The sequence below is a fragment of the Nasonia vitripennis genome, chromosome 5 (genome assembly GCF_009193385.2).
Source record: "Nasonia vitripennis strain AsymCx chromosome 5, Nvit_psr_1.1, whole genome shotgun sequence".
Taxonomy (NCBI): Eukaryota; Metazoa; Arthropoda; class Insecta; order Hymenoptera; family Pteromalidae; genus Nasonia; species Nasonia vitripennis.
This window is the reverse complement of record NC_045761.1, coordinates 6,705,792-6,727,636: the sequence shown is the minus strand read 5'-3', so window position 1 is coordinate 6,727,636 and position 21,845 is coordinate 6,705,792. Positions and strand designations below refer to the sequence as shown.

The 21,845-nt window shown below is 43.4% G+C and overlaps 13 protein-coding genes and 2 pseudogenes across 17 annotated transcripts; 7 read left to right on the top strand and 8 right to left on the bottom strand.

The window, feature by feature from the left end:
• SP115 (serine protease 115) lies at nt 1-19,592 on the bottom strand. 4 transcript variants are annotated; one of them, XM_008218512.4, is made up of 7 exons: nt 19,253-19,592; nt 19,081-19,162; nt 1,402-1,501; nt 1,144-1,306; nt 874-1,079; nt 438-640; nt 1-372 (listed from the first exon to the last, which is right to left on the bottom strand). In XM_008218512.4, the coding sequence occupies exons 2-7, from the start codon at nt 19,090-19,092 to the stop codon at nt 190-192; spliced, it is 867 nt and encodes a 288-aa protein (XP_008216734.1). In that variant the 5' UTR covers nt 19,093-19,162; nt 19,253-19,592; the 3' UTR covers nt 1-189. The 4 variants fall into 4 exon arrangements, with proteins under 4 accessions (XP_008216734.1, XP_008216735.1, XP_008216733.1 ...); XM_008218513.4 differs by having other exon boundaries at nt 19,294-19,592; XM_008218511.3 differs by having other exon boundaries at nt 19,081-19,592.
• Nucleotides 2,228-3,669, bottom strand: LOC100679218 (histone H3). Its single transcript, XM_003424439.5, has one exon. The coding sequence runs from the start codon at nt 3,638-3,640 to the stop codon at nt 3,026-3,028; it is 615 nt and encodes a 204-aa protein (XP_003424487.2). The 5' UTR covers nt 3,641-3,669; the 3' UTR covers nt 2,228-3,025.
• Nucleotides 3,672-4,041, top strand: LOC100114495 (histone H4). The gene has a single exon (XM_001607844.4). It carries the CDS (start codon nt 3,693-3,695, stop codon nt 4,002-4,004), a length of 312 nt encoding a protein of 103 aa, XP_001607894.1. The 5' UTR covers nt 3,672-3,692; the 3' UTR covers nt 4,005-4,041.
• LOC100122693 (histone H2B) lies at nt 4,210-5,211 on the bottom strand. The gene has a single exon (XM_001607856.4). It carries the CDS (start codon nt 5,140-5,142, stop codon nt 4,768-4,770), a length of 375 nt encoding a protein of 124 aa, XP_001607906.1. The 5' UTR covers nt 5,143-5,211; the 3' UTR covers nt 4,210-4,767.
• Nucleotides 5,289-6,144, top strand: LOC100114463 (histone H2A-like). Its single transcript, XM_001607841.5, has one exon. It carries the CDS (start codon nt 5,420-5,422, stop codon nt 5,795-5,797), a length of 378 nt encoding a protein of 125 aa, XP_001607891.1. The 5' UTR covers nt 5,289-5,419; the 3' UTR covers nt 5,798-6,144.
• Nucleotides 6,136-8,271, bottom strand: LOC100679382. Of its 2 annotated transcripts, XM_008218882.3 has the most exons (6): nt 7,881-8,106; nt 7,792-7,807; nt 7,269-7,698; nt 6,654-7,015; nt 6,389-6,572; nt 6,136-6,317 (listed from the first exon to the last, which is right to left on the bottom strand). In XM_008218882.3, exons 3-6 carry the CDS (start codon nt 7,696-7,698, stop codon nt 6,214-6,216), a joined length of 1,080 nt encoding a protein of 359 aa, XP_008217104.1. In that variant the 5' UTR covers nt 7,792-7,807; nt 7,881-8,106; the 3' UTR covers nt 6,136-6,213. The 2 variants fall into 2 exon arrangements, with proteins under 2 accessions (XP_008217104.1, XP_032456624.1); XM_032600733.1 differs by having other exon boundaries at nt 7,792-8,271.
• On the top strand, nt 8,457-9,774 carry LOC107982053. Its single transcript, XM_016989258.2, has 2 exons — nt 8,457-8,635; nt 8,792-9,774. Exon 2 carries the CDS (start codon nt 8,903-8,905, stop codon nt 9,509-9,511), a length of 609 nt encoding a protein of 202 aa, XP_016844747.1. The 5' UTR covers nt 8,457-8,635; nt 8,792-8,902; the 3' UTR covers nt 9,512-9,774.
• LOC100122723 lies at nt 9,949-10,830 on the bottom strand (annotated as a pseudogene).
• LOC100114536 (histone H3) lies at nt 12,132-12,654 on the bottom strand. The gene has a single exon (XM_001607885.3). It carries the CDS (start codon nt 12,584-12,586, stop codon nt 12,176-12,178), a length of 411 nt encoding a protein of 136 aa, XP_001607935.1. The 5' UTR covers nt 12,587-12,654; the 3' UTR covers nt 12,132-12,175.
• Nucleotides 12,841-13,248, top strand: LOC100114607 (histone H4). The gene has a single exon (XM_001607875.4). It carries the CDS (start codon nt 12,885-12,887, stop codon nt 13,194-13,196), a length of 312 nt encoding a protein of 103 aa, XP_001607925.1. The 5' UTR covers nt 12,841-12,884; the 3' UTR covers nt 13,197-13,248.
• On the bottom strand, nt 14,119-14,555 carry LOC100114570 (histone H2A-like). Its single transcript, XM_001607881.4, has one exon. The coding sequence runs from the start codon at nt 14,520-14,522 to the stop codon at nt 14,145-14,147; it is 378 nt and encodes a 125-aa protein (XP_001607931.1). The 5' UTR covers nt 14,523-14,555; the 3' UTR covers nt 14,119-14,144.
• Nucleotides 14,708-15,714, top strand: LOC100122732 (histone H2B). The gene has a single exon (XM_016989259.2). It carries the CDS (start codon nt 14,798-14,800, stop codon nt 15,170-15,172), a length of 375 nt encoding a protein of 124 aa, XP_016844748.1. The 5' UTR covers nt 14,708-14,797; the 3' UTR covers nt 15,173-15,714.
• LOC107982052 lies at nt 15,794-18,795 on the top strand (annotated as a pseudogene).
• A 794-nt stretch (nt 19,593-20,386) lies between the features above and the next one.
• On the bottom strand, nt 20,387-21,045 carry LOC100114644 (histone H2A-like). Its single transcript, XM_001607897.4, has one exon. It carries the CDS (start codon nt 21,010-21,012, stop codon nt 20,635-20,637), a length of 378 nt encoding a protein of 125 aa, XP_001607947.1. The 5' UTR covers nt 21,013-21,045; the 3' UTR covers nt 20,387-20,634.
• A 190-nt stretch (nt 21,046-21,235) lies between these two features.
• On the top strand, nt 21,236-21,683 carry LOC100122751 (histone H2B). The gene has a single exon (XM_001607895.5). It carries the CDS (start codon nt 21,289-21,291, stop codon nt 21,661-21,663), a length of 375 nt encoding a protein of 124 aa, XP_001607945.1. The 5' UTR covers nt 21,236-21,288; the 3' UTR covers nt 21,664-21,683.
• The last annotated feature ends 162 nt before the right edge of the window (nt 21,684-21,845 follow it).

The following is a 21,845-nucleotide window of genomic DNA, read 5'->3' as shown; positions in this document are numbered from 1 at the left end:
TTAGATTTAGAATAATTTATTATCGCTACTGGAAATTACACACGTATATAAATAATAAATATAGGCACGTCTCAAAGCGTGCGGCTCTTAAAAAACTAGTAACGAACGTGCATACTTTTCGCATTGTAAAAATGGCACAAACACGATAATGGATAAAAAGTGAATACAGAGAGTATGAGCGTAAGTGGGCTAATTGTGCTCGCAGAAGCAGCCGTCGATGGAATTCTCCATGATCCAATCGAGATAGCGAGTCACCCGAGTGTAAACCCCGGGATAGCCTGGTCTGGCGCATCCGTTTCCCCACGAGACGACGCCAATCAGCTCGTACTTCTTGTCCATTCGCTCGGCTACCAGAGGACCTCCGCTGTCGCCCTGAAAGCACGAATGAAAGAAATTAACCATATATTTACGCTGATATTTTATTAACGATCCCATACCTGACACGAGTCCTTCTTCCCCTCCTTGTATCCGGCGCACATCATGTTTTCGGATATCATGCGAGCGCTGTAACTGGTGTTGCGACACTCCTCCAGGCTCATAACGGGCAGTTGGACCGATTGTAAAAGGCAGGTGGCTTTGCCGTCTTCGTGCAGCGTTCCCCAGCCGGAAGCCAGTGCTTTAGCTCCCGCGTACAGATTTTCTGTTGCGGGAGGAGATAAGATTTTGTTCTTATTCGTGTTCTCGTTAACCCGCATATTATAGAAAAAAATTCTCATTTAACATCCGTAATTGATAGCGTTTCCTAATGCTATACGCTTTTCAGTTGGGCCATCGCGAGCGTAAGTGCGAAATATAGAGTTGAGCAATCAGCGAGTAATTTTCGCGTTGCCCAAGCGCGAGATTAGCAGAGTAGCCCAATCATCGTCGTCTCACCTTTGTTAGACGGCAGACATATGGGTCTGATGGTCTCCGACAGAGGAACCCTCTCGTTGAGTCTGAGCAGAGCGATGTCGTGGTCGAAGTTCAGGAAGCTGAAGTTCCCTATGAAAGCCCTCGCGACGAATCTCGACTCCGGCGTGGCCTTCTGGGAGCATCTGTCGTGCTCGCCGAAGGTAACCTTGATCATGAACCACATGAACCTGAAAAACAAGCTGATTACATCGTCGATCGGCTATTTCTCGATAATCTGTTGAAGATTCATACCCCTTGACGCAATGCGCGGCGGTTAGGACGTAGCGGTCGTTGATGAGGGTGCCGCCGCAGTAGAACTTGTTCATGTAGGACAGTCTGACCTGCCAGGGGAATTCGTTGACGAGAGTCGTTTGGCCGCCGACTATGCGGCTTTCTTCGTTTCTCAAACCGCAGCCTGAATGATAAATATAATTGGGAATTGAATTAATTGAATTAAGCGAGCGAGAGTGACCTACTATACACGACCGTGTGGATTATGATTGTACTTACTGCAGTAGCATGGACTTGGCGGTGGTGTTACCGGTTTGTTCTTTAAGAAACTGAGAAAGTTTCTCGTGCTGTTGGTGTCGTCGTCGATGATGTCGCTGCTCTGTAACGTTAAAGAGAAGGTCGGCGGTGAAGAAGCTTTTGAATGTTCACAATATTGCGAATGAAAAATGAAAAAAAAAAAAAAAAAAAACAACCAACCGCGAGTTCCTGACTCATCGCCCCCGATACCATCGCGAAAGCGAGGACGGCGAGAAACTGCCAAAATCGCATTACAGCAACTATAGACTCAACGGATCCAAAGAAAAGTTACGATCGACCACCAAATTCACGCGTAAGCTACAATAGCGAAGGTAAAAGCTTCGATCTACGGCCTTATCTCGCGATCGGCCGACTGAGACCGGTAACGTGCCCGTAGGAGCATCAGGAGCAAAAGGCCCCCGACGACCAGACTGCGCGAGAGAAAGGGGTGGGAGGCCAGTCGTAGTGTCGCCAGTAGCCTGTATTCCTCGCGGATTAATGGAAGGAGTGAGTTGGCACTCCCCCACACACACGCGCGCGCTCTCCTTCGCGGTCACGTTCACGATCGACGAGAAAGAGCTGCTGCGCGAGCGATGCAACCGGCTGCTAACGGCAGATTCACACCAGACGGACGCCTTATTCTCTCTCTCTCTCTCTCTCTCTCTCTCTCTCTCTCTCTCTCTCTCTCTCTCTTTCTCGTTCTCCTGCACACGTATATGAGTATACGTACGCGTGCAGCCGGCGGTATACAGTAAAACCCATACTAACCGAAGTAAAAATATCGGTCCGCGCGGGCGCGACGTGATTAGAGAATATAAGGCCCCGCCTGCAGGATATCGATGTGCGCTGTGCACGTGTCGTCACTTCGCGCGTCACGCGGGGTAATCGCACTCGAATTAGAGAATGGCGCTTGGCGACTACTGTTCACAGGAGAGTTTGGTCACGTACAGGGATGCGCGATTCGATTTGCCATATTCGACGGGGAAACGTGCGCGCAGGAAACGAAATTTATTTATGGATATAGTGTTCGTTCGAAATTTTTCAGAGACATATATTAGCTCTGTGCTGCGATACGAGGATTAAGAATGAGGTGTAATGGTCTGGATGCAACCTACGCGGGATACGAATGAATTCTGTTGAGAAAATACTCGCGCATACAACGATACGCACACACACAGCTTATAGCTGTACAAGAACGGAGCAGAGGTCCGAGGGTTGCTACCTGGGTTTTATTGCACCCGAGCCACCACCGCGCACTCACTTCTTCAAGAACCGCAGACCAGCCAACAGATCAGCGGCACAACAAACTTTCTCTATTTTGTTCACATAAAGTTTATTCAGTGTATTATTATTAATTCTCTAAAAAGTGGCACAATTATATTTTGCTCTTTTGTCACTAGTTTCTGTAATAACTCTGTAGTACGAACTCGGCTGTGTTATTTAAATAAAGTCTCTTAAATAAATACTACGATTTCAACCTACTTCTAACAAATTCGCATTGCTCTGAATAAGTTTATAGAATTTATAGAAATGTTCCTTGTCGAAAATATTTGGGGCCCTGAGAAGGGCCGATTGTTTTTTGAAAAGAAAGGGAAAGGGCTAGAATTTAAGCACGCTCTCCGCGGATGCGTCTAGCCAGCTGGATGTCCTTGGGCATGATGGTGACGCGCTTGGCGTGGATGGCGCAGAGGTTGGTGTCCTCGAAGAGACCGACGAGGTAGGCCTCGCTGGCCTCCTGCAGGGCCATCACAGCCGAGCTCTGGAAGCGCAGGTCGGTCTTGAAGTCCTGGGCGATCTCACGCACGAGGCGCTGGAAGGGCAGCTTGCGGATGAGCAGCTCCGTGCTCTTCTGATAGCGACGGATCTCGCGGAGGGCGACGGTTCCGGGCCTGTAGCGATGTGGCTTCTTCACTCCGCCGGTGGCCGGGGCGCTCTTGCGAGCGGCCTTGGTCGCCAGCTGCTTGCGCGGGGCCTTGCCTCCCGTGGACTTGCGAGCGGTCTGCTTGGTACGAGCCATTACGGTAGAGAATGTACGTGACGTTCCGAGAAACGAGACAAGAATAGTCCAGCTGCCCTGCAGGGCGATACTTATAGGGGTGCAAGGTCCCACGTGTGCCGCGAGGTATTGTGGAGGGGGAAGCGAAGCTCGCCTGGCCTGCACGGGGAAAGGGAATCCGCTTGCGGGGCCCATAAAACGGTCCCGTTCACCCGGTGAGAGCATCACTTCGCTGTTCGCAGTCGACTACAGCAGTTCTACTCTTCCGTAAGCCAAGATGACTGGACGTGGAAAGGGAGGAAAAGGTCTGGGAAAGGGAGGAGCCAAGCGGCATCGCAAGGTCTTGCGAGACAACATCCAGGGCATCACCAAGCCCGCCATCCGCCGTCTGGCCAGACGTGGTGGAGTCAAGCGTATCTCCGGTCTGATCTACGAGGAGACTCGCGGCGTCCTCAAGGTCTTCCTTGAGAACGTCATCCGCGACGCCGTGACCTACACCGAGCACGCCAAGAGGAAGACCGTCACCGCCATGGACGTCGTCTACGCTCTCAAGAGACAAGGCCGCACCCTTTACGGATTCGGCGGTTAAATTCACCCTTCACCCTTTCATTGACGCTTTTAAAACAATCGGCCCTTTTCAGGGCCACCAAATATTTAAACGTTGGAATACATCTAATAATTTTGTCTTTCAAAAATAATGCTTTACGCACATTGATGAGTCCTGCAATTTGTTCAAAATGTACATGAATTTCAAGGTTGGATAAAAATGATGAATTTTGTTGTTTAAACTCGAATAGGTTTCATTTACGATTACTCAAATATTGAGTAAAAACATTTTTATTTTTCATTTAAAATTCACGTGTAAACTGTTTGAGGACTACATATTGCATTACGATACTAGTGGCATACGTCATACTTTTGTATATACGTACATGTCATAACTATTGCTACCCTTGGGAGCAAATATTATAGACGCCGTGCTATAAAGGGCTGCTTATGTTAAATTGTATCGTAATGTCACATTTTAACGCGCGCTAGTCAGTAAACGGCTACCATATGGTCCCTATTTTTAGCGGAAAAAAGTGCGAAAATGTTTCATACATGTTTTAAAATAATATATTTTATCCTAATTTAGACCATCGTTTGAATGACATAAATAGGCTTATATGCAATAAATAATGATAAATCACGAAATAATGTGAGATTAAACGAAGAAGTCTTAAAATTGCTTAATGTCATAAATAAAGTATAAAGTTATTATAATCAATAGTTTGCGAATACGTTTGAATATTTTTGTGGCCCTGAAAAGGGCCGATTGTTTTGAATTGTCAAATGGTCATATCGCATCCAATTTACTTGGAGCTGGTGTACTTGGTGACGGCCTTGGTGCCCTCGCTGACGGCGTGCTTGGCCAGTTCACCGGGGAGCAGGAGCCTGACGGCCGTCTGGATCTCCCGGGAGGTGATGGTCGACCTCTTGTTGTAGTGGGCCAGCCGGGAGGCCTCGGCGGCGATGCGCTCGAAGATGTCGTTGACGAAGCTGTTCATGATGCTCATGGCCTTGCTCGACACGCCGGTGTCGGGGTGGACCTGCTTCAGCACCTTGTAGATGTAGATCGCGTAGCTCTCCTTCCTGCGCTTCTTGTGCTTCTTCTTGTCGCCCTTGGTGATGTTCTTCACGGCCTTGCCGGCCTTCTTCACCGCCTTTCCGCTAGCCTTCGGTGCCATTGCGAGAGATGCGTTATTCGACTGTATTCGGAATACGTTCGAGAAACGAGTGATGCTCCGCCGAGTCGGCGCGCGCCTTATAAAGCAGGCCGCGCAGCTGCGCCGAACGAAGCTCTTCGCTCGGCCCCCCCCCCCCCTCGCGCCTGCATTTCGGAGCAGCTGCAGGCCGTTTCGGAGCTGTCCCCCCGAAGGCTATTTAAGGGCTGCGCGCCGAGAACGGAGCATCATTTGGTTTCGCTTGTGAACCAAGTTCTTTACTACACTACTCTCAATCATCATGTCTGGACGCGGCAAAGGCGGTGGCAAGGTCAAGGGCAAGTCAAAGACCCGCTCCAACAGGGCCGGACTCCAGTTCCCCGTGGGCCGCATCCACCGACTGCTGAGGAAGGGCAACTACGCCGAGCGCGTGGGAGCCGGTGCGCCGGTCTACCTGGCCGCCGTGATGGAGTACTTGGCCGCTGAGGTGCTCGAGTTGGCCGGCAACGCCGCCCGCGACAACAAGAAGACGAGGATCATCCCCCGTCACCTCCAGCTGGCCATCCGCAACGACGAGGAGCTGAACAAGCTCCTCTCCGGAGTCACGATCGCCCAGGGTGGTGTGCTGCCCAACATCCAGGCGGTTCTTTTGCCCAAGAAGACTGAGAAGAGCTCATAAGTTCTTTCTTTTTTTGCTCGAACCTTACAAACAATCGGCCCTTTTCAGGGCCAACAAATAATTCAAACGTTTTGGAATAACTATTCAAATATCATTATCATTATCATCAAATATTATTAATATTGCTCCAATAAAAAGGCTATTTATATGATAGCTATATAGTTAGGTATTAATTAAAAAGTCGGATTTTGCACTTCGAAATATATATATATATTTCAAATGGTTGGTAAACACATACTTGGTGAATATATGTAGTACTTGATCAATATTTTATAATGAACTTCCTTTATAGAAATCTGAGCAGTTTATTAGGTAAGCAGTACGAATAAAGAGGTCGATTTTAAAAATTATCAATGTTTTATTAAATATACTTCAAACAGTAAAAAAATTCTAAATATAAAACTGATATAATCTGGTTATGTCCAGCTTTTAACATTACAAAAGACATCGCTTATACCCTTTAAAAACAATTTATCATTCACCTCCAACGCTTTTTTGCTTCTTTTGAATTTAACAACACCTAAAAATTGATATATTGATAAATATATAGTAGAGAAAAGTCAGACATCTATCTAAAACCGCAATATTTACCACACATAATGCCATACAGAGTAGTCGAAATAAATCTATGAGTTCTCTCATCGCTCTGATTTCGAGCACTTCTAACTGCTGTGAACTTTTCAGCTACTTCTTTTGAAATAAAGTATCTGACCATCCTTAACATAGATTTAGTTATAACTAGATCGGGATCCAGGAGATCGCAGAGTTGAATACTCTAAGATTCAGATTTACAATTAGCCACAAGTGACACCAATATGAAAATTAATGTAGCAGTGAACAAGTAAAAATAACTTACCACATCAAATCTTAAAAATTTGTTATTTTCCAATTCTTTATCAAATTCTAAAAACCTTTCTAATGAGGTTATCGGAAAGGAATACTGATATTTCATAGCAAAGTCGACAACAGCATTAGTCAACTTTGTGGCTTTCTTATCCAGAAGAAAAGAGACAGTCTCATCCTGTCTCAATTTAATGAAACCCATACTCGCATTAATAGCATCTTGTTTAGCTTTAATATCAGCAACATCCCTGGCAATAGCTGTAAGCGATTTTGTGACAAAGAATTCAAAATCTGTTTTGCAATCGATAGTTTCCATTTTAATGGTGTCAATATTGCTTACATCATTATTTGGATTGTTCAAAGCTTTTCGTATGCCTGTAATAAAAAAAAAGTCAATTGCATATTAAGAAGAGTACTATTTATCAATCCTAGTCTTTGTTTCACTTTTAAGCAAAGTAACTGCTTGAAATGAATTTTCCTTTGGCCAGACAACTGCTTTAATGCAGTCTGCTGCCAAATAGTTGATTATTAACCAGACCCTCCAAATCTTTGTTTTATATGGAGAACTCATTCAGAAGCAGCCTCTTATCTGAAAAGTGGAACTGAATCCATGTTGTTAGATATTCACCCATTGGCCTATCACTCACTTCCGCATTATCTACGTTGTCAAAATTATCACAATCCCATTTTAATAACATTTGTGTATTCTCTGGAATTTGTGGCAATAATCTTTTCTTCAGAATGAACAGCAGTTTGTCTACACTCTGATACGGAATATTGTTGTTGATTACCCAAGCTTTAATTGCCTTAATTTCTTCCATTCCTGGTTGATCTGGGACTACCTCTTCTTCGCTTTCACTTAAATCATCGAAAGCATTATAATCGCTAGCAACCACATAGTGTTCAATTTTCATGTCATCGCTACTGGGCGTACGATCTTGCTCTGGTGATACAAAATCATGTTTTTCTCGTTTTTCTTGCGATTCGCAACATTCCTGGGCAAACTTTTCTAATTCCTGTAGTCGTCTTTTATCAGCTCTTTTTTTCTCTACGTCCATCTTAATATTGTAAATATAGATTATTGTAAACAATGATAGTGTATTGGGAATGCATTATTTATCACTTTAAGGTTATGAATTCACTTTTAATACCTTTGCAACGATTGTCCTGAAATTCCAACATAAAGTGTTTACACAAAATCAACAAGTAAAATTTATAGGCACACAGTCTTTTTACGCACTGGTCGGATATATATTATTTTTCTAAAATAATGTTAACGTTCATTTCTTGTCCACTTATAGTGCAAAGGTAGTAGACTATCGCGATAACGGTGTTCAACTGCGACGTTCCCGTACATTACCGTGTACTCACTCATACAATCTAAGGATACTCATATGGTTTAGAAGTCTGGCGTGTCGTATTTGTGTTTTTTTTTTCTTCCTTTTGGTCCTTTCGGTAAAAGGTTATGATCACGTCTCTATTAATGGCTGCCAACTTATCGCACCGTCTTCACGTTGGCGATCCTGGAATTTGAAATTTCGATTTTCGAAGGTTGATTGCACCCCCGAAAAGGGGAATAAAATTAACACTCAGATATTCATGTTGGACCGAAATCACTCGAAAGAGCTAGTGCAATTGGTATAGCGACACTTCAATGCACATGCAATAGTAAACCGTTGACCAATGACGCTGTGCGTTACAAAATTGAAAGAAAACTTTCCCCACACCCTCCCACCCCCATTATGCCTAGACTGCATGCGTGCGGGGGAGGAGTCTCGATCTGACCTCCGTGCGGAAATACCTTGCACATTTCTGCAAGCGTCATTACAGATCGAGATACGGCAGGCGACACATCTACCTCAATTTAGCACCGACGCTGCAAGGACGCCGCTTACTGCAACAAGTATAGCTCACTTCGAACTTCGACATTAGCTGGATAGACAAGACGCGCGTATTTCCTCGTTGCGTGTGTTATACTCGGCCTATATTTTTGAGGTAAGCTTAAATACTCTGAGTTGTTTATTTAGTTCCGCAGTTATTTTCAATATTTAACATCATTTTAATTGAAAACTGTATGATTCGGTGAAAACGTAGTCATGTCTTAATAACTTTGTTAAAATAACGTTAGCTAATAACTTTTTCTCTTTGTAGAACACATCTTACAAACCGTCTACTCGGAACAGCCGTAGAACGCCGTCAACTTGCCCGTAAGCTCAGTTCCGTTCACCTTTGACCCGCTAGTAGTGCACCACAACGATCGCCATGAGCGCCGAGGCAACAATCCAGAAGAACAACAGAGGCAGCTACAGCGTCACTTTTCGCAACTGTCAAGCTCTGAGTAAAGCCGAAATCATGGAAATCTTCTCCAAGTACGGCCGCGTGCTGTACATCGGTATCACCGGCGAAGAGACCGGCTACCGATTCGTTCACTTCTCCACCGAAGAAGAAGCCAAAAGAGCCGTCTTGCATGCCAACGATTACGTCATCAAGCTGCGCCCGCACAAGTCGAAGCCTCTCGATAAGGGAGCTCAACGCGCCGTCGGTTGGCTCAAGAAGGAGCCGCATTGGGAAGAGCCCCTGGAGGTCGACAAGGTGATCGCGCGTAACGCCGCTGAGATCATCGTGGGCAACATACCCCCGAGCTTCGCCGGAGCCTATTTGTTGCACTTGTTCGAAAAGTACGTGCCGATCGCTATGACGCACGTTATGGTCGTGGAGAAAACGGGGATGCGATACTGCCACGTCTACTTCAGATCTCAAAAAGACGTTGAGGATGTTGAACGAGATTTCAACAACTACTTCTTGGAGGATAGATGTCTCATCGTTGTGCGCCCTAACACGCTGATGAAGACGAATGCTATGAACAGCTGAGATTCTCTCATTGGTTCGTGCAGCTATGACGCTGCTTATCGAGCCGTTCGCCGTTGCTTACTTTCGAGGACATCGAAATACATCGGCATTACTAGATAAAAGGAAATAGTTACGAATAAATATTATTAACATTGTACAGCAGAAAATTTGTATATATTAAAATATATTTTAAAGTTGATTTGAAATTTGTGGATTTTGGAATATTTCCATATTGTTGTTGAGATGTTTCTCCGAAATAAATAAATGTTAATACTGAGATGAAATGCCATGGATAAGTTTTATTCATATTTATAGAGGTGTTCCTTGTAGAAAATATTTGTGGCCCTGAAAAGGGCTGATTGTATATTTGAAGAAGAATGTAAAATTTGTGGATTTTCGAATATTTCCATAGTTGATTGAGATATTTCTTCGAAATAAATAAATGTTAATACTTTGAATATTATTTATGTATTTATCTTATTATTCCCAAATGATGGTTTGTCCCTTTGCGCAAGATCAAAATACAAGTTGAAAAAATAATATATAGACTTGTGGCTTATCGAAAAAATTCTAAAGTATATAATAGCTTCGACTACGTTATTAATATTGTGGTGGCCCTGAAAAGGGCCGTTTGGATATAAAACATGAGAAACAAAGGCAACTTTTATAAATTTATTTCTTCGCTGCGGTCTTGGCTTTGGCAGCCTTGGGCGCAGCCGTGGTCTTCTTTGGCTTGGGAGCCTTGGGTTTGGCAGCAGCCGGAGCCTTTCCGCTTTTCTCAGCCTTTGCTGGAGATTTCGCGGCTTTAGCGGGCTTGGCAGCTTTGGTCTTCTTGGCAGCAGCAGCTGGCTTCTTAGCGGCCTTCTTTTCACCCGCTGGCTTCTTCGCTGCAGTTGGCTTCTTGGCAGCAGCCTTCTTCTCACCAGCTGGCTTCTTGACAACCTTCTTCTCGCCCTCGGCTTTCGCGGCTAATTTGAAGCTTCCAGCAGCACCGGATCCTTTGGTTTGCACGATCACCTTCTTCTCGACAGCGGACTTCTCAGATACTTCTTGATGAAGGTCGATTGCTTGTCGATGTCGCACTTGTAGGTGGCGGCGATGTACTTCTTGATCGCCTGAAGAGACGATCCCTTCTTGTCTTTCAAGGCGGTTATGGCAGCCAAGACCATCTCGCCGGCTGGCGGATGGGTGCGGGGCTTTGCCGGTTTCTTACTGGCAGCTACAGCTTTCTTGGATGCAGCTGCTTTTTTCGGCGAAGCCGCCGCTGGTGCTGCGGTCGGTGTCTCTGCTACTGCGTCGCTCATGGTGGCGGACGTCGTAGAGAGCCCGACCCATTCCATCTCGCCTGTGAGGCCTTTCTACGGCTTGTAATTTTTGTACCATACTTTCAACTTTGTTCCGTAGTTTAAACATTATAAGCGATCCTAAAAGGCATTATATAGTATATAGGAATGAAATGAAGCACGCTTAGATTCTTTGGAGCAGTGTATTTTACGATTACTCACTTTGTCATACATAATCAATAATAAATCTATAAATAATAAAGTAGTGGATTATTTGTATGGATAATATGAAATTGTAATCATTTATTTTTCATTATAGACAAAATTTATTTGCTTCGATCCATTGACATATTGCGACAAGTGCTATCATTTAAAAGAAATGGAACGGTAAAAATCCATATATTGTTAAACTTTCCTACACTAATATAACAGCTAATTAACTAATGTAACTTGGAATCCAAAAGAATAAAAAGAGCCATTTGTTTGAAAATTCTTTTATTTGTTGACCATAATGGGTCATTTTTAAAGTATAATTCATTTAGTATAGTTTCCTTCTTTTTTAACAATAGGTATGGGAGAAGAGAGATCATTTATGTTCTTTTTATTTTTCTCTATTTGTTTATGACAATCAAATCATAAACCAAAAATATTTTTGTCAACATTCATTTTGGCTTATTTTGGATAATCTCACCCAACCTCCAAATATCCTTATTTCACCAAATAAGTTTTTTTTTTGGCATTTGAAATACGAAATGTCACATTACGGCTTTGAGAAGCTTTAGGTACTGTCCTTATTTAATTAGTAAGTTCAATTTTCAATTTTTGCTTTTTTAAGTTTATACCATGGTATTAAACTATATAATCATCATTTATTGGAAATGGGTTAAATAATTTATATTAAACTCAGAATATTCTTTTATATTATACTTATTCTGAGTAGCACATAGAAGGAGTACGGAGCACATCTAGACTCTATGAGGCTCAGTCGCAGACGAAACGCCTAGCGCGTATCGGCGGTGCATAGCGATGCAGTAAAACTGTCTAAAAACAATGGTCCTATTCTAGCCCGACAGACAGACTCCAGATGGTAAGGCCCTTCAAGAAGTCCGCGTCGCGCTACGTGTCGCGGCACCCCGCGTCGCAACCCGAGCGAATCATAAAATATAAAAACGCATGAATTGACCTTTCTTATGCTTAAGTACGGTCCAAGATTTAGTTTTGTAACTAGAATATTTCAACATCATTTCATAAAAAAAATTAACAGACTGTACAACTGTACTATATTGAATACGTGTAAAAGGCCAGAGCAGTACGATATATTAAAATAAATTGTTCCAAACATTTAAAAAATTTGTTGGCCCTGAAAAGGGCCGATTGTTTTTTGAAAAGAAAGGGCTAGAATTTAAGCACGCTCTCCACGGATGCGTCTAGCCAGCTGGATGTCCTTGGGCATGATGGTGACGCGCTTGGCGTGGATGGCGCAGAGGTTGGTGTCCTCGAAGAGACCGACGAGGTAGGCCTCGCTGGCCTCCTGCAGGGCCATCACAGCCGAGCTCTGGAAGCGCAGGTCGGTCTTGAAGTCCTGGGCGATCTCACGCACCAGGCGCTGGAAGGGCAGCTTGCGGATCAGCAGCTCCGTGCTCTTCTGGTAGCGACGGATCTCACGGAGGGCGACGGTTCCGGGCCTGTAGCGATGTGGCTTCTTCACTCCGCCGGTGGCCGGGGCGCTCTTGCGAGCGGCCTTGGTCGCCAGCTGCTTGCGCGGGGCCTTGCCTCCGGTCGACTTACGAGCGGTCTGCTTGGTACGAGCCATTGCTGTAGAGATAGATCGATTGAAGCGTCCGAATGAACTTGTGGAACAAGAATGATGTTCTGCCTGTTGGGGCGCTTCTATTTATATGCTACAGGGCATCTGCTCCGAAATGGGCAGAGCACGTAGTTGTGGAAGGGGAAACACTAGGGGTTGCTCGAGGCTCAGCAGTCTGAGTGTATTGCAAGCCTGGAGGGGGAATGTCTACGTTTTGCCTATAAAAGGGGCAGGATTTTCGAGCAACGGCATCACTTCGCTGTTCGCAGTCGACTACAGCACGTCTACTCTTCCGTAAGCCAAGATGACTGGACGTGGAAAGGGAGGAAAAGGTCTGGGAAAGGGAGGAGCCAAGCGGCATCGCAAGGTCTTGCGAGACAACATCCAGGGCATCACCAAGCCCGCCATCCGCCGTCTGGCCAGACGTGGTGGTGTCAAGCGTATCTCCGGTCTGATCTACGAGGAGACTCGCGGCGTCCTCAAGGTCTTCCTTGAGAACGTCATCCGCGACGCCGTGACCTACACCGAGCACGCCAAGAGGAAGACCGTCACCGCCATGGACGTCGTCTACGCTCTCAAGAGACAAGGCCGCACCCTTTACGGATTCGGCGGTTAAATTCACCCTTCACCCTTTCATTGACGATTTTTTAAACAATCGGCCCTTTTCAGGGCCACCAAATATTTAAACGTTGGAATTGCTATTAAACTAATTATTATTTATTATTTATTTGTACCATTAAATTCAAATGCGTTTCACCGATAGGGAAGAGTGCAAAAAGATATACATATACATTTGGTGAATTTCACAGTTCATGCATTGTAAATTACTTCAATTTTTTTGCTTGCCAACTTAATATTAAGCAACGTAATTATTTTGATAAAACGAATAATATTTCACTAGTCATGGTGAATCGTTGATTGACTGAGATATGACGTTAAGAATAGACGAGTAGATAGACATCGTCAACAGTGTAACGTATAAGTATACAGTCGCGCTAGTGTGTTGGTTTGATGAACCAGTGAGTCCAGCTTTCGAGCGATTCATTGAAAGTTAGCCTTAACTTAAAACGTTTTGGAAGATGTGATGCTGACTGGGCGAAAGATGTGTCCGTTGAGTCAGGTCAGTCTCGGAAAAGTGTGCATCCTGATTACACGCCAAAGTTGACAAAATATGGTCCGCGTCTCAAATATTTAAGTCGCGTCGAAATACCATTTCTGAGGATTAGTGAGAAATGTAAGTGTCTGAGAAAATATGGATATCTAAGAGAGTTGAGATTTACGTTTATAGTTAAGAAATAGGCCCCTCTTCCCTACGCACAAATAAACCAACATGGTATATAGTAATCATATAATAAATATCTCGACGTCGCGATGTACGCTTATATATACATGCGCGCGCGCTGCACGCACAATATGCGCGTTTACCTCCTGAGTACATTGACGTACAAAAATATATTCTTGAAAATTATGGTTTTAACAATATGTTGTGTTTTACGTTAGAAAAATATTGGTGGCCCTGAAAAGGGCCGATCGTTTGTAAGGTTCGAGCAAAAAAAGAAAGAACTTATGAGCTCTTCTCTGTCTTCTTGGGCAAAAGAACCGCCTGGATGTTGGGCAGCACACCACCCTGGGCGATCGTGACTCCGGAGAGGAGCTTGTTCAGCTCCTCGTCGTTGCGGATGGCCAGCTGGAGGTGACGGGGGATGATCCTCGTCTTCTTGTTGTCGCGGGCGGCGTTGCCGGCCAACTCGAGCACCTCAGCGGCCAAGTACTCCATCACGGCGGCCAGGTAGACCGGCGCACCGGCTCCCACGCGCTCGGCGTAGTTGCCCTTCCTCAGCAGTCGGTGGATGCGGCCCACGGGGAACTGGAGTCCGGCCCTGTTGGAGCGGGTCTTTGACTTGCCCTTGACCTTGCCACCGCCTTTGCCGCGTCCAGACATGATGATTGAGAGTAGTGTAGTAAAGAACTTGGTTCACAAGCGAAACCAAATGACGCTCCGTTCTCGGCGCGCAGCCCTTAAATAGCCTTCGGGGGGACAGCTCCGAAACGGCCTGCAGCTGCTCCGAAATGCAGGCGCGAGGGGGGGGGGGGCGAGCGAAGAGCTTCGTTCGGCGCAGCTGCGCGGCCTGCTTTATAAGGCGCTCGCCGACTCGGCGGAGCATCACTCGTTTCTCGAACGTATCCCGAATACAGTCGAAATACAATTCTCTCGCAATGGCACCGAAGGCTAGCGGAAAGGCGGTGAAGAAGGCCGGCAAGGCCGTGAAGAACATCACCAAGGGCGACAAGAAGAAGCACAAGAAGCGCAGGAAGGAGAGCTACGCGATCTACATCTACAAGGTGCTGAAGCAGGTCCACCCTGACACCGGCGTGTCGAGCAAGGCCATGAGCATCATGAACAGCTTCGTCAACGACATCTTCGAGCGCATCGCCGCCGAGGCCTCCCGGCTGGCCCACTACAACAAGAGGTCGACCATCACCTCCCGGGAGATCCAGACGGCCGTCAGGCTCCTGCTCCCCGGTGAACTGGCCAAGCACGCCGTCAGTGAGGGCACCAAGGCCGTCACCAAGTACACCAGCTCCAAATAAATTTGATTTCTGATATAAATATCAAACAACTACCATCGGCCCTTTTCAGGGCCACCAATATTTTCAAACGTAAAACAAATTATTTTTTAATAATACTATATTAGATGTATTATTAGTGTTACTTGATAATATACTCTGTACAGTTAACAACACCTTGGATATGCTTATTGTAGATTATATTACTATCGAATCTCACAATCACGTGGTCATTGTATTATTAATGTCTGGAAGTTTTTTCGGAAATCAACGTAATGAAACAACGTTATATACTTAGTTGCGGCTAAAACAGATATGGCAGTGTCAGAATGACGAAGGGTACTAATTTCGCACTACGAGTTGTAAGTTCTCGTAGGCATTACAGCTATAGCCAAGTTTAGAGGCTCGTTCACATACGATTTGAAATAAAATTAGCGGCAATTTAGTATCAAAATGGTGTTAATAAGCTTTATTTGAAGTATTTTCCGCACAAATTTATTCATTTTATTGTAAAAAATAACGCGGTTGATTGCTTGTGTTATGTTCATAACTAACGTATAAAATGTTTGAAACGGTAGGAAGTGTGTTAAACTCTAAGCTTTTCTGGATAAGTGCAATTATTTTTGTATTTTACTCATACTTCAAGTTGATTATTTATTCATATTGGAAACGACATGCCACGCCTCACGATAAGCCGACAGTGCCGTTTGGTAATGTTGGCATGGACCTGATTACAAAAAAGTGTCTATAGGTAAGCATCTAAGTGATACATAAATATTCATAGTTTTAATAGAAACTACTAATTATTTAAAACAAACCCTTAGAAATCATAAACTTTTTTGCCTAAAATTGTAATAAACACGTTAGTAATCAGAACGTTTGCATTGGATTATTTTTAATGAGTTTATTATTATTATTATATTTAATTACCCTGGAATATTTAAAATGGGCTGGAAACTATGAAATGACTATGAGAAATAGCCTAGACATAACTTGTGACGAAACGCTTTTTCTCCCATTTCTTGAGCATTCGTACACTAATTTCAAAGAGGCTTACGAATCTTAATCAATTTCCAAACAGTTTACACAATTAACAGTCAATTAGAGTTATACAAGCACGACATACGAAGATATTCGTGATTTTTTTATTTTTTCGCTTTTTTGACCCGACTTATTTTGCGTAGTACTTTCGTAGCCATCAACTAGCTATCACCTGTGCTTTGCTTTAGACAATGAAATCTATTTTTACAAGCTTGAAAATTCCTTGTAATACGCGATGACTCCATTTTTACTCCAATAAATGCGTACAAAATGTCCGAAAAAGCGTTTCATCGATGGTCGAAAAATGGACCTATTTTTCGCCCATCTCTAGTAATATTATATGGTATGTTGTAGCTTTAAACTGATATCGATTTCTACTAGGGTGAATATGATTGCATTCATAAAATTAGAAATGATAACGAAACTACTACAATAATTTATTTGATAATATTAACATTTGTTAAAATTTCAAAACTATAAACTATCCATGCTCTTAATATATTTATCGGTTTTTGTGTACGATAAGCCGCTATATTTATCCTGGATTAATTATCGTAGCATCAATCGCCAAAAACAACGAGCATAAGAGCATGAAGGTCGCGTTAATATAGAAAATGACTGATGATACGGAAGCAAAAAGTTAACCTTTCGTATTCTTTATAGTCATATGTACATGAATTTTTTATACTACACTTTATCCTGTACACTTAAAACATACATATGCAAAAGTGTTGAATCATGCCATTCACATAAATTATGCGATGTGAACAATGATCAGCCTGACTTGTCGAAGCATGTTGATAATGGACAAATTATATTATTATCATTATTATTATTATTACTTGTTATTTGTCGCAGGTGCAAAAATGAAATCCAGCTATGACAAGTACAAGAAGCATCCATTCCACGGTCTCTACATGTTCCACAATCCGACTTTGATGGTCAACGATCCTGAAGTTACTAAATACGTGCTGGTCAAAGAATTCGCGCATTTTCACGATCGTGGAATGTACTTCAACGACAAGATCGATCCGATAAGTGGACACCTGTTCTTTATGACCGGCGATAGGTGAAGGGCCCTGAGAATCAAACTCTCTCCTAGTTTGACTTCGGGAAAACTGAAAAACATGTATCCGTTTGTACAGGAAATCGCTGATGAGATGGTGAACATCGCTAATGAGAACTTGGAGAAAACGGACGTACTGGAAATCAAAGAATTAGTGGCTAGGTGATAATGCCGCAAGAGATAAAAAAATACGAGAAAGTTTAGAACAAATGCTATTTTTTCATCGTTACACCACGGACACGATATTCAGTCTCGCTTTTGGATTTAACGCGAACCATCTGAGAAATCCTGACAGCGAGTTCCGGCACTACGGCGATCTGTCGATAAAGAACGTGCCTGTGATCAATGCTATGGCAGCGTTTACGCCGTACATTTTGGAATTCTTCAAAATTCTGTTCACCAATGCCAAAGCTACGGCCTTCTTTATCAAATTATTCAAAGACATGGTCGTGCAGCGCAAAATGGAAAAAAAGACTTCTTAAATTTGCTGATCGAGTTGATGGACCATGGACAGATCCGCGACCAGGAAGGTGAAAATGGTACGGATGAACCAGGTATAACACAGCCATTTCCGACATATTATATTTTGAAGAGTTGCTGATAAACGACCTATCATATCGCACATTTTTTTATATAAGCAGTCAACCTGACGAAATTAGAACTACTGGAAGCGGCGGCTCAGGCGTTCGTCTTCTTCGTTGCTGGATTCGAAACCTCATCGTCAATCGTCACTCATACTCTTTAAGAACTGGCTTTGAACCCCGACGAGCAAGAAAAATTGCATCAGGAAATCGACGAGTTGCTCCAAAGGGATGGAGGTTTCAACTACGAAAACTTGATGCATCTGGAATATCTAGAAATGGCATTTTATGGTGAGTCAGGCAATTTCTTCTCACAAAGTAAGCTACGAGGGAGTGGCTATGCTATACAACGCTGATTATGCGATTTCAGAAACGATACGGAAACATCCATCAGTACCGTTCTTAAATAGAATTTGCGCCAAAGACTGCAAACTGCCTAACTCTGACTTCGTTGTGCCGGAGGGTATGCCAATATTAATCTCAATTTCTGGTCTCCATCGTGACTCGAACATTTATCCAGATCCAGATAAGTTTGACCCAACAAGATTCAGCAAAGAGAATATTGCTGCCAGACACCCCTATGCATATTTGGCTTTTGGCAAAGCTCCAAAAATTTGCATCGGTAAGTCAGGAAGGGACAATGTTACATCACATTTAAAATTGGTCTATAAATGCTTGTTTGATGAACAATTTTTCCCACGTAGGTAAACGTCTAGGGATCATGATGAGTATGGTGGCTTTGGCTACACTGCTGTCTAAATTCAAGTTCTCAGTATGTGATAGAACACCCATTCCCAATCGTTATTCGCTAAACTCGATATTACAGATGCCAAGAGATGGAATTCACTTGGGTATGGAAAAACGAAAAAAGTAAAGTGAAACATTCATTTTCTATGTACCCACTTTCTATTATGTAATTTGTAGCTTTAGATTAAAATACAACTTTTTATTTTCCCAAAGGATAGGTTCTGAATTGAGCAATCTATATTGACATTTTATTTAACGATTCTAAATTATTTAAGAAAAGCCTAAATAAATTGAATCTGGGATATATATATATATATATATATATAGACTTCAAGAAATAAAATTGTAATAAACGCATTGAATATTTTGAGATAATGTTTGTTTCTTCTTTTCTAAAAGAACCTTCTAAACCACAATATTCCATCAACAGTTTGATACACAAAAGATACATTAATTTGGGGAATGAACTTTTTACTACAAAGTATACATTTACTTACCGAACCATGCATCCTGAATTAATTGATGTGCATGCTACAAGGTTTCAAACAGTCCTCAACCATATTGTATAACTGCTAACTCCTTTGTTGCAGAAAAATTTCAATATCAAGGTATATTACATTGTCGTATTAAGATACATATTATGCAAGTAAGTTCGGAAAAAGTTATAACCATCGCAAGTATATTCACTAAAAACTGTCACTTTGACTCACACTGTTATACCGAAGTCTTTATTTTTTCACTGCGCTCAACGTCTCGACTCGGTGAACTGCGATCATTTTCTCAACTGTCGACGAATTCGACGAATGCGTAAGTACCTAAATACACCGTTGCCGGTATTACCTATAGTTGACTCACAACATACGAACGTATGCGCTATGCACCGATACACGAGCTAAAAGCCTTTTATTACCCGATCAGGTTCGCGCGGGCATCAAGGGATGCTGCACCTGCAGGAGCAGGAATAAGATTCGACTAAGGACTACCTATGCGGATCATTCTTAGGTATACCTACTTATATAACATATAGATAGGGGCCACCGGTATGCCGGCGCGACAATGCACCAATGGGAGCGTAGGACCTTCCGCGTTGATGATGGTCGCGAGCGTTATTAAGTGTCGAGCGCTCTGATTGGCCAAATATCTATAAATCCTTTTTATCGAGATATTACTTTGAAATACTGTGTCTTAATATAATGCATTTTATAAACGAGGCAGCGATGATTTTAGATAGTATTCATAGAACAAGAATTCTTTGAATACTTATGATTTAATTAGGTAAATCTTGATAAAATTTAATATATCATCTCTATAAGCGAAAACTGAATTATATTAGAACCATTAGATCGATAAGTATATGATAAAGCTGATACATTAGAATTTACGAAATACCAATATTTTAGTCTTTTAATTGATTAATACGATCTGAATTTATTTTTAAGACATATTATTACATAACATTCATAATAAGATCATAATTAGATCGTGATATTTTCTGACGAAAATGCAGTCAAATGCAGCTGTATACCCGCTAAATTTGAAAATATAATACATGCTTTATTGAAGCAAAAAGCAAACACGTACTAAGAATCTAGATTAGCGCTAATTTATCGCGTTATCATCTTTTCAGTAAATGACCAAACATATAAAATCGTTAATTAAAAGAGACTCGCAAACTCGTTATCTGTGATAAAAATAAATGCGATTATAGTATACCATTACTTTTCCTATAAAAGACGACCATAATCGATATAATCGGTATAACTATAATAAAAAGCAATAAAACGCATATTTGCATTTTTTAACAAGGTTATTTCGAATTTTGTGTACGAGCACTCACTGTCTCTCGATAAAAAAACCCAAGTCATTTTTGCAATCATTTAGTTTCGGTAGCGTCGAGAGAATGAATTGTAACTGCAGCTTTTGGAAATACTGAAGCGCTTTTATTTGCTGCCTCGCTCTATTATATAATAGTTATTCCAAAACGTTTGAATTATTTGTTGGCCCTGAAAAGGGCCGATTGTTTGTAAGGTTCGAGCAAAAAAAGAAAGAACTTATGAGCTCTTCTCAGTCTTCTTGGGCAAAAGAACCGCCTGGATGTTGGGCAGCACACCACCCTGGGCGATCGTGACTCCGGAAAGGAGCTTGTTCAGCTCCTCGTCGTTGCGGATGGCCAGCTGGAGGTGACGGGGGATGATCCTCGTCTTCTTGTTGTCGCGGGCGGCGTTGCCGGCCAACTCGAGCACCTCAGCGGCCAAGTACTCCATCACGGCGGCCAGGTAGACCGGCGCACCGGCTCCCACGCGCTCGGCGTAGTTGCCCTTCCTCAGCAGTCGGTGGATGCGGCCCACGGGGAACTGGAGTCCGGCCCTGTTGGAGCGGGTCTTTGACTTGCCCTTGACCTTGCCACCGCCTTTGCCGCGTCCAGACATGATGATTGAGAGTAGTGTAGTAAAGAACTTGGTTCACAAGCGAAACCAAATGATGCTCCGTTCTCGGCGCGCAGCCCTTAAATAGCCTTCGGGGGGACAGCTCCGAAACGGCCTGCAGCTGCTCCGAAATGCAGGCGCGAGGGGGGGGGGGGCCGAGCGAAGAGCTTCGTTCGGCGCAGCTGCGCGGCCTGCTTTATAAGGCGCGCGCCGACTCGGCGGAGCATCACTCGTTTCTCGAACGTATTCCGAATACAGTCGAATAACGCATCTCTCGCAATGGCACCGAAGGCTAGCGGAAAGGCGGTGAAGAAGGCCGGCAAGGCCGTGAAGAACATCACCAAGGGCGACAAGAAGAAGCACAAGAAGCGCAGGAAGGAGAGCTACGCGATCTACATCTACAAGGTGCTGAAGCAGGTCCACCCCGACACCGGCGTGTCGAGCAAGGCCATGAGCATCATGAACAGCTTCGTCAACGACATCTTCGAGCGCATCGCCGCCGAGGCCTCCCGGCTGGCCCACTACAACAAGAGGTCGACCATCACCTCCCGGGAGATCCAGACGGCCGTCAGGCTCCTGCTTCCCGGTGAGCTGGCCAAGCACGCCGTCAGCGAGGGCACCAAGGCCGTCACCAAGTACACCAGCTCCAAGTAAATTGGATCACTTGACAAAAATTATAAACAAAAAAAAAACCAATCGGCCCTTTTCAGGGCCACAAAAATATTCAAACGTATGAATTAAATTATAAATTGAAGAATATAATGATTGAAAAATATACAATATTATGGCATACTCCATGCATTTTCCTGATGTTTCAATATAAATACAAAATACTT